The 10,859-nt window shown below is 51.8% G+C and overlaps 2 protein-coding genes across 2 annotated transcripts in view; both read left to right on the top strand.

Moving 5' to 3' along the window:
- The window catches only part of NAALADL1 (N-acetylated alpha-linked acidic dipeptidase like 1), a 318,716-nt gene that overhangs the window by 87,106 nt on the left and 220,751 nt on the right, over positions 1–10,859 (top strand). The window lies entirely within an intron of this gene.
- PPP2R5B (protein phosphatase 2 regulatory subunit B'beta) overlaps positions 110–10,859 on the top strand; it is a 20,306-nt gene continuing 9,556 nt past the window's right edge. The window contains exons 1-5 of the mRNA XM_080985956.1: positions 110–1,486; positions 7,701–7,897; positions 8,688–8,789; positions 9,322–9,414; positions 10,459–10,592. Of these exons, the coding sequence (XP_080842082.1) occupies positions 1,288–1,486; positions 7,701–7,897; positions 8,688–8,789; positions 9,322–9,414; positions 10,459–10,592 (725 nt within the window). The 5' untranslated portion in view covers positions 110–1,287. The remainder of the gene's footprint in view (positions 1,487–7,700; positions 7,898–8,687; positions 8,790–9,321; positions 9,415–10,458; positions 10,593–10,859) is intronic.

Genomic DNA, 10,859 nt, shown 5'->3' on the forward strand with positions numbered 1-10,859 from the left:
GCAGGTTCTATTTTTAAGGGGCCAATGGGAGCGCTCCGGCGAGGGTCACGTGGGCCGGGAAGGTTACTTAGTGTTACAGCTTAAGCGAGGAGGAGCGCATCAAAGGAAAAGGCAGAGCGCGTGCGCGTGCGCAATAGAGGCGGAGGCAGGCTTTGGGGCTGGGTCCGACGCGAGGAGGAGGAGGGGGTACGCGCGTGCGCGCACACGCACCGTATTAGCCTGCTGTTGCTGCTGCACCGGGATTAGGTCTCAGTCTCTCTCTCGCGCGCGCTTCCTTTTCCTTGTATTGCGCGGGGGAAAGCAGCACCGGGAGCTGCCGCCGTTGCTGCTGCATTAGCAGCAGCAGAGGAGCCAAAGGCGGAGGAGGGCAGAGGAAAGAGGCAGGGGCCTGCCTTGCTTGGCTGCCGCTGCTGCTCCTGGTGACGGTGCGCCGGGGCCGCGCAATGCACCTGCCCGCACCTGCCGCCGGGTAGAGAAAACAGCCAGGCCGTGCCGGGCGCCCTCCTCCTCCTGCGAGCCAGCTGCTGCCGGGTGCCCCATGGGAGAGGGAGGAGGACGACGGCGACGACGACAAGGGGCTCTGGCAGGAGGCCGGCCCCGCCTGCTTCCTTGCCCCCAGGATGCCTCCTGCGCCGCTACCGCCGCCTCCGCCTTCGGCCTGAACTAGGAAACAGGCGGCCTCTGCATCTTCTCCAGCCCCACAGGCTGGTCCCCTGGACGTGGGGAAGAAGAGGAGCCGCTTGGCCTGGGCGCTGCCCCTCCAATCCTTTGGACCCCGTGGCAGATCTTGAGGGGTGCCCCCTGGGTTCAGGCTCCTGCGCCCGGATTGTGCCTGGAGCTGTTAAGGCAGGTTGCTGTGGAGGGGGGTGCCCCACTTTTCACCTCAGCAAGGCACCAGGTTTTTTGGGGAGGTGGGCCTTTGCAACAGCTGGGAAAAGCCACCTTTGCAGCCCCAGAGGCCTCCTTGCACCACAACTTGGGGGGGGGTTCCACCCTCCATGCTCCTCGCTGGCATTCCGCTCCTCTTGGCCCCAAGTCATCCAGCCATGGCAGCCAAGTAGGCCAGGAGTGACGCTGGAGGTGAGCCCCCTTGGGCTTGGACACGCCGACGAGACCCTGAGCCAAGGACTCGGACCGCAGAAGGAGGCCCCGGCCTGTGTCATGGGGCGGCTGCTCCTGAGGCCTAAGGAGACGCCAGACGCCGTTGCTGGGTACTAAGGGCACCCTTCCTCCCCAGGGCCCTCCTGGCATAGACTCACAGCAGCGGGGGCTCGCCTGCCTGCCGACATGGAGACCAAGATCCCGCCTGCCGTGACCCCCACCAGCCCCTCCTCCCCGGGGCTGTCCCCTGTGCCGCCCCCGGACAAAGTGGACGGCTTCTCCCGCCGGTCACTCCGCCGTTCCCGCCAGAGGCGTTCCCACAGCTCCTCTCAGTTCCGGTACCAGAGCAACCAGCAGGAGCTCACGCCTCTCCCTCTGCTCAAAGGTGAGTCCCCAGAGGCTGGAGGGCTGGGCTTGCCTCCACACCTGGGTCCTTCTAGCAGGGAGACCTGCCACAGAATCATTGGGTGGGAAGAAACACCCAAGGTTCATCTAGTCCAACCCCCTGCAATGTGGGAACTGCAGCCAAAGAATCCCTGACAGATGGTCATCCAACCTCTGTTTAAAAAACTCCAGTGAAGGAGAGTCTGCCACCTTCCAAGGTCCAACATGTCAGCAGAGGCCTGCCATAAGCGTGGGGGGCAGTGTTAGTGGGAGGACACACCCTATACCAGCGGTTCTCAACCTGTGGGTCCCCAGATGTTTTTGGACTACAACTCCCATCATCCCAGAGCTCTGGCCTTGCTAGCTAGAGGTGATGGGAGTTGTAGTTCAACAACATCTGGGGACCCACAGATTGAGAAAGGCTGCAGAAAGCCCTGTGTCAAGACTTCCTCAATCTTTGGTTTGGGGATACCGCCTCATTGCTGAGCTTTCAAGAGATGCCATTACATCTGGATCTTCGTTTTGGTCACCAAAAATGGGGTTTGGGTGTACCTATTCATTTTTATAGATTCAGTACATTTGTTGCACTTTCCTTGCAAGGAGCTCAAGGTGCTGTGCTCAGTTATCTGCTGTCTATCCTCACAACAACCCTGTGCGGTAGGGTTAGGCTTGAGAGACCACAACCTGCCCAAGCTCACCCCGTGAGCTTCATGATGGAGAGGGGTGCAAATGCTGGTCTGCCCCAGGTCCTGGTCCGACGCTCTAACCACTACACCACACAGGCTCTTATATTGAGCTCCAGGAGGGTAGCCCTGGTTTTCTGTTGCAGGGAAGGGCATCTTCACCTCAACAAGAGCATTGGGCTTGGCCCTGGCCAAACGCAGGCTCAGAGCTTTGTGGCGAAGCTCTCCTGTGGCCTCTCTGCTTACTTTGGAATGCAGCTTTGAGCAAGAGGCAAGCAAAGTAAAATGCAATTTGGGGAACAATATTCATCATACTTGGAGCAGTCCTAAGCTGCAGGTGTGTTTCGGGGGCAGGGAGTGGTCCAGCCCATGCTCAATGTTCTCATGTGCATCATGCTCACAGTCACCCCTTAGTCCCCGACCTTCTCAGAGTCGCATGGGGAAGGTGTGCAGGGATCTTCCACTTGTGATCAGGCAAATGCAACTGGAAAGCCTTGTGGGCCATCCCCCGCTTAACATAAAACCATAGAACTTTAGTATTGGAGGGGACCACAAGGGTCATCTAGCCCAACCTACCGCAATGCAGGAATTCTTTGCCCAATGTGCGGCTCGAACCCCCCCACAACCCTGGGATTATGAGTCTCATGCTTCAACTGAGCTAAAGGCATTTTCGTTTGCATGGGTGTCATTGGGGGCTGAGTGTGTGGGGTGGTGGGCACCGGAGTGTTGGGGGCATGTCTTGTGTGGCCACACAGGTGAAGTTTGCACGTTCAGGCAAATTTGGCTTTCCAGCAAAGCACCTGCAGACGGTCCCAGGTCCAGTCCCCATCTGCATCTCACAAGTAGGGAAGGTCCCCTGCTTGTAACCCTAGGCAGCTGCTGCCAGTCGGCATGGATAATCCAGATGAACCCATAGTTTGACACTGTCTAGAGCAGCTTCCTATGGACCTCTGGCTGGAGTGATGCGGCTGCTTCTTGGTGGTGAAAGCCTTTCTTCACGCAGCGCATCATCAAATTGTGGAACTCTCCTCCCCCAGGAGGCAGTAATGCCCACCAACCTAGATGGCTGGGGAAATCCATGAAAGATCAGACTGTCAGTGACTGCTAGCCACGATAGCTATGCTCTGCCTCTTGGAGACAGAGCATATGCTTCTGAACGCCGGTTGCTGGAAGCCACAGGAGAGAGTGCTCTTGCGCTTGGATCCTACTTGCGAGTTTTCCGTACGAGCCACTGTAAGAGCAGGATGCCAGACCTGGTGGGCCGTTGCACTGATTTGGCAGGCTCCACTGATGCTCCTCAGTCCTCCTTGGGTACCACTTTGCAACTGAGAGCATCCGCTGGGAGTTGTCCTCTCTCCTACCACTCTGGTATTGTTGGATGCAGCCAGCAGGCCAGGCCAGCATCTTCCACCCCTTCTGCATCCTCCTCCTCCTCCTCAGCTGGGGAGGCAACCCCAAGCATCCTGCCTTCTTCTGTAGCCATGCTCCATCAGAATCGCACATTGGAGTCCTTGTGTCACTAAGTAAGCTCTCATGGGAGAGGACCACAGCTCAGACGTGCCTATACAGGCAGAATGTCGTGGCTCTTTCAGCTAAAAGTCAAGTCCGCAAATGATGGGAAATGCCCTTCTTGGCCTAAGACCCCTGAAGAGTTGCTGTCTGTCAGATATGGACAGATGTCTGACCCAGTATTAAAGCAACTTGCTGTGTTCCCATCCTGAGGATTTCTGTGTCCATCCAGAGAATTGCCCACTCAGGGGCCTGCCTTTGGGAGTCTGCAGCGGCCAGATAATGGGGAGGGGGCAGAGTTCCAGGAAGTGCTGAAACTGCAGGTGTGTGTTAGAGGGGACCTTAGTCCCCATACCTTTTGGGGCAGCCTCCACCACACCCTGTCCTCACAGGAGGGAGCCATGATTTGACTAAAAAACGGGAGGGAGTTGGTGGGTTGCAAATAAACACATAATAATGCAAATAACACAGATTAATTTCTGTTGGTGAGCTCAGAGTGGCCTTCAGCATGGATAAAAGCAGCCGCAAAATACATTGCAAATAGGCAATTAGCTAAAATCAGCAGCGATGAAAACAGATGATGCATTAACTCAGTGGGAAGCATTGTAAAATCGGGCAGAGTTTCGTTAGCCACCCCCGTTCCCCTCAAACACTGGGCCAGGCCTTACTGTTGACTTAATTGAGGCGGAGTTGCAACATCAAGAAAAGTTTCCTCTATGCCAGACTGGAGTGTCCTGCTGGCTTCTCTATTAGAGGCATCTTGGAATGAGGAAATGCCATCTTTATTTATTAATGGTATTTCTTGCCTGCTCTTAAGGTCCCATGAGCTAAAATGCAATCACAGAATAATGAATCATCAACAAACCATAAGACAACAGAAGCACAAAACATATTAAACTAATAGCACCCTTTACAGGAGAGACAACCAAAAATTCATATATTGCTTCCAAAAGCGGGAGGCAGAGCAGCCAGCCCCACCCCACCCCGAAACTGACTGCAATAGAAGCTGTTTAAATGCCCTGGGTTTGGTTTCCTTCAATTTGGTTAATATATTGGCTTTTCGCCCTAACCTTCCTCCAGAAGGAGCCCACATTAGCTGTACAGCATCAGATTTATACAAAATTTAAAACCACTCTGCTGCAGATGCTCTTTTACCCTGACTTTTGACACTTGAGATGCATATTTATTTATACATGTTTATTTTTAGGAACCACCTTCTGTGATTTCGTATTGCTTTAAACTGTCCTTAAATGTTGTTTTAATTATTGTTACGCACCCTGGGCAGGGTGAATAATTAATAGTAATCATAATAAAATGATAAGTGGGAAATGGGAGTGTCTGGCCGCATGCTGGGCCGGGGGCAGAAATGGCTCTCTTCGACTGCTCTCCGTTTCCTGGCCTTGATTGCTCCTCAGTTTCAAAATACATTTTAGACTCCCTCTTCCTCCGCAGGCATAAATATTTTTTGACTTTGGAGAAAAAACCAGAATAGGTTCTCGAGTCTTGGGAGATGCCCATTGCATTCGTCTAGGCAGTCCCCCCTCCAAATATTCCTGCATCCTTACTGATCCCAGAACTCAGAGCTGCTCATCATCTCTGTCTCCGGATGCGGCTGATCAGCCTTATGGCTGCCATGGTTACAGTTCCCAGGGGGATTCCCAGGGCTGCTTCTTGCCCCAAGGGGTAAGGAGAAGAGGCTGCAACAGCAGTATGGCTTGTGTGCCTGAGTCTTACTTATTAGGGCGCTTTTATACTGCCCTTCAGAGGCACACACACACAACTGTTACAGGGCAGTTTACAGCGAAATAGTTGACTGAAACAGAATCCAGCCAATCAAAAAGAATTCACGTCAAAATACCTGCATAACTAAGTATAATAGCAGCATCCTGCTTAAAACTGACTTCAGCCTTCCCAACCCTCCACCTCTAAGATCCTGATATTTTTTTGTTAAGTAACTGCTGCATTTCATCCTTGACTTCCTGCTCTCCTAGGGCGATCTTGGTGCTTTCCAGGGGCTCATCAGTTGACCAATGCCTCATTTCCCTGTTTTGGAAATGGCTACTCTTGGCTCCTCCTGTTGTTTTTAAATATCATCATGGGAAAAGCACCCAATCTGGCACCTTCTGGAGTGGACCCAGCTCCCTGTCAAGGAAAAGGCTGAGATGGGCTCTCCAGGATGACTAGGGCAACTTGGGTGGCAGGCTTGGTTAATTTTGGAAGGCTGAGCCTTTGAGTGTGCCACTCCACTCTTGACCTCACACAGGGCTAGTGTCTTGCGGAGTTTACTGGTGCCACAGCCAAGGAGTTGGAGAGCAGGAATTGCTGACTCTTAACTCATTGATGGGCACAAGTGACAGGCAGCTCCGACTTGCTGAGGTGGTCGTCCCCAGAGAATGACGTGAGTTTTCTGGAAATTTTGGGATCGGAAATTTTTTCCACTGCACGAAATCACTGGAGATCTGATTTAACACGTTTGTTTTTAAGAAAAAAAATTACGCAGTGTTCATTTTCTATGCTATATAAATACAAAGCCTTTTCAAGTGCATTGGAAACAAAATGTTTAATCTAGGGAAAGAATTCAGTAAAGCACCACTTAATGTGGTTTAAACATGGTGGTGGAAACTGCACTTGGAAACTGTTTTTATTGCAATACTTGGAAATAACTGGAGAAAAAATGAAAGGAAAAACAACCACCTTGGTTTCAGGAAGAGCCATAACACAGCGGTAGACCATCTGCCTTGCATGCAGGATATCGCATGTTCAATCCCCAGCTGTGTCTCCAGGCAGGGCTGGGAATGCCCCCTGCCTATAACCCTGGGGAGTGCCTGCTAGTGTCCTGAACCACATGGGCCCATAGTCTCACCTTGGAGAAGGCAGGTTCCTGTGTACTGCTGTCTGGAATTATGGGTCTTGCAAGGTTGCCACTGGGGGTCTCTGGGTTCTGGTCTGGCCTTGCCACTGCGCCCAGCCAGTGTTGGGGGGATGCACCTGCCAGAGGCCACATTGGCAGGATGGTCAGGCTCCCCCCTGTGTGGGGGGCAGGCGGTTTGGCCCTGTGAACCCTCCATGCTCTCTGCTTGGTGCTGGTGGCAGTGGCAAGTGTTGGGCTGGCATGGGCAGTTTTGTTTGCCCTGCACGCCCAACCCCTGGTCCTGCCTGTTGCATGTTCCCTGGGCTTCAACAAAGGACACAACTCCGCTGGTGTTCTGCCTGTGGAGCTGTGCTTTCTTCCCCCAGAGCACAATTCAAAGTGTTGGTGCTGACCTTTAAAGCCCTAAACAGCCTCGGTCCAATATACCTGAAGGAGCGTCTCCACCCCCATCATTCTGCCCGGACACTGAGGTCCAGCGCTGAGGGCCTTCTGGCGGTTCCTTCCCTGTGAGAAGTGAGGTTACAGGAAACCAGGCAGAGGGCCTTCTCGGTAGTGGCACCCGCCCTGTGGAACGCCCTCCCACCAGATGTCAAAAAGAAAAACAACTAACAGACTTTTAGAAGACATCTGAAGGCAGCCCTGTTTAGGGAAGCTTTTAATGTTTAGTAGATTATTGTATTTTAATATTCTGTTGGAAGCTGCCCAGAGTAGCTGGGGAAACCCAGCCAGATGGGTAGGGTATAAATAATTTTTTATTATTATTATTATTATTATTATTATTATTATTATTATTACCACCTTTTGCCAGCTCAGGTTATTTGTCCACTTGCATCTCCAGAGTTTCAGATGGGTCTCTTCTTCCCAGCCCTTCCTGGGGGTGACATGGATTGAACCCTCTGTGTGTATAACAAGTGTCTCCCCACCCTGGCCAATGGCCTTTTCCTTACAAATAATTAAAAAAGAGCAAAAATGTGCATAGTCTGCTTTTTCTCCACTACTAAGTAGCTGCAACCGGACCGCCCTGATGGATTACGGAGAAGGGGGCTCCGATGTGTTGGAGGGTGAGACCGGCCAGCATGTTTGAGCCCCAGCACCTCTTGCGCCAGCACCTGCTGAGCCCTGTGTGCGTGGTCGCTTCCTCCCCCCTGCAGATGCTCCTGTCTCAGAGCTGCACGACCTCCTGTGCAAGAAGCTGCAGCAGTGCTCCGTCCTCTTCGACTTCCTCGACTGCGTCGCTGACCTGAAGGGGAAAGAGATCAAGCGGGCAGCCCTCAACGAGCTGGTGGAGTGCGTGGCCACCAACCGTGGCATCCTCATTGAGCCGCTCTACCCTGAGATCATCAAGATGGTAGGTAGGGAGAGGAGAGGGAAGAGGATGGGCTCCCCCGTCACACAAACAATCACAAGCAGGGCGGCTCAATTGGTTGCTGGTCACTGGCCGCAGCCAGGGAGGCTGCATTGGTTGCTGGCAACAGCCAGGGAGGCTGAAGGCTAGGAATGTGTTCTGCCAGCTTGAGCAAGAGACCCCTGGCACAGATTATGACTCAAGGGGAGGCAAAATGACCTCCAGTTAGGGATGGATGGAGCACTCTCCAAATCTTTCCTGTTCCTTTTCTGCATTTAATGTGTATGGGTTAACACACAGACACAGTGAAAAGTAATAATTTAAAAATAATGCCTTTTTGGACAGAAGTGTTGACTATTATGCAAGCAAGTACAGGCTATGATCTCCCTCCTTTTACTTCTCTCTGAAGTTAATAGTAGGGTGCCAGGGAAGATCTCATAACAGTGCCATTGCAGCTATGGGCACCATGTTGGCAACCCCTGTGAATGATCTCATTGCCCTTTCCCTGAGATTCTTTGGGCATCTGGCTGGTCCCTGTCAAAGCCAGAAGCTCGAGGGGTGTATTTTTATTGGGGGCAAGGGTGTACCTTGCTTGAAGTGGTAACTAGTCTGTATAGCAGGCATAGGCAAACTCGGCCCTTCAGATGTTTTGGGACTACAACTCCCATCATCCCTGACCACTGGTCCTGCTAGCTAGGGATGATGGGATCTGTAGTCCCAAAACATCTGTAGGGGCAAGTCTGCCTATGTCTGCTGTATAGCTTTGCTGATTTCTTCTCTCCCTTCCCTACAGATCTCGGTCAACATTTTCCGGACGCTTCCGCCCAGCGAGAACCCTGAGTTTGACCCCGAAGAGGATGAGCCCAACCTAGAACCCTCGTGGCCACATCTCCAGGTAGGACTCCTCCGTGGGGCTGCCTCGTGTGGGCATTTGTCATTTTGCCTGCATGGCAGAAAAGTAGCGGGTGCAGTCTTAGCCACCTCCACCCCTGGCTTGCTGGTGGATGCCTTAAACCAGTGGTTCCCAAAGTGGGTGGTGGGTTTACTTGCAATGGCGAGTGGTGGGGGGCGCTAAGAGTCAAGAGGGCAGTGGGGGCGGGGCGTGTGCTGGGCATGTGACTCTCTGAAAAGCTGGTATCACTAGATTTTTTTGTTGAATTAATTAAACTAAAATAGTTTTAACTGGATTTTGAACAAATGTGCAATTAACTGTGACCGCCTTTAATTTTATTGTGCTATTATCTTTCTTCGTGGTTGGGCAAACTGCTATTCTAAAAAATGTGTTTGATAGGGTAAGGGGGCACCAGGGATAAATTTATGGAACCAAAGGGAAGGTGGCCTAAATTTGGGGGGAGCAAAAGTGCCTTGGGGGAATTGGAAGAATTTTTGGTGGTGATTAATGGTTCCACCTCTCTACCTCTTTCCAGCTTGTGTATGAATTTTTCCTCCGGTTCCTCGAGAGCCCAGACTTCCAACCTTCGGTCGCCAAGCGTTACATAGACCAGAAATTTGTATTGCTGGTGAGTGAGAAGGAGCAAGAAGGCTGAGCAAGGGAGTGTGTGAGTGTTGTGTGTGTGTCTGGGGCAGCAAAGCCAGGTTACTGGGCATCAAGTGCGAGTCCTCTTTGCAGGTGGGTCACAAGCCATGCTTCTTCTGCAGTGACTCTGTTGTGGTACTGCAGAGAAATGAGGCTGTTTCAACTTCCAAAACTCCCGTGGAAAACTTTTCTATTCCATCAAACTTATGCGGGCAACTGAGAATGCATCTTTTCGCAATGGCTGATGGTCTCTGATTCTAAAGCTTTTTTGTGTGTGTGCATGTTAATTATATACAGACATCCTTGTCATAAACTTCTTTGACATTTTTTAAATCAGGCAGCAACACATAAATATTTTTGGAAGTAAATAAATAAGACACGACCAGGAAGGAGCTGGATGCCCTCCTTGGAAACTGGGGCCCAAATAATAATAATACAGTGGTACCTCAGGTTACATACGCTTCAGGTTACAGACTTTGCTAACCCAGAAATAGTGCTTCAGGTTAAGAACTTTGTTTCAGGATGAGAACAGAAATTGTGCTCTGGCGGTGCGGCAGCATCAGGAGGCCCCATTAGCTAAAGTGGTGCTTCAGGTTAAGAACAGTTTCAGGTTAAGAACAGACCTCTGGAACAAATTAAGTACTTAACCCGAGGTACCACTGTAATAATAATTTATTTATATGCCACCCATCTGACCGGTTTGCCCTAGCCATTCTGGGCAGCTCCCAACAACAAAAGAGTAAAATCACAATACAAGCTTGGCTGCCCTCTGGGACACCTGGTTCGCCACTGTGAGAACAGGCTGCTGTGCCAGGACCCCCTTTGGACTAATCTTAGGCTGTGCACATGACTCTGCTTGCAGAAGGCAGCAAGCTAAATCACTGGCATCTCCCAGTCATTGCTGGAAGCTTGGAGAGCCACTGCCTGGTATTCAGTAGAAGGCCCAGGAAACTCTCCAGGAGTTTCACAGGGGACGTTCCAGGCTCCTTTGCACTGACTCCTCCTCTCCCCTCTCCCTTCCCTTCAGCTACTGGAGCTTTTCGACAGCGAGGACCCTCGGGAGCGTGAGTACCTCAAGACCATCCTCCACCGCGTCTATGGCAAGTTCCTGGGCCTGCGTGCCTACATCCGAAAGCAGTGCAACAACATTTTCTGCGGTGAGTTCCTCTTCTCTGCTCCACCCCAGGGTTGCTCCGCATCCTGGCCTCCTGAAGCACAGGCTTCTCTCCCCACCATTCTGCCCACCCAGTGTGGTCAGAAGCAGTTGCTCAGGTCTCGCTGCCAGCCTCTTTTCTGGCCAAGAAGGCGATTTGCAGGTGGCCTGCATCCGAATGTTGGAAGGTTCGGAACATGTAAAAGAAAGTATCTTCTTCCTAAATCCCTAAATCCCCTTTGACACATAAACTACAGGATAAGGATAACTGTGAC

The sequence above is a fragment of the Podarcis pityusensis genome (genome assembly GCF_964106645.2).
Source record: "Podarcis pityusensis genome assembly, chromosome: 16".
Classification (NCBI taxonomy): domain Eukaryota; kingdom Metazoa; phylum Chordata; class Lepidosauria; order Squamata; family Lacertidae; genus Podarcis; species Podarcis pityusensis.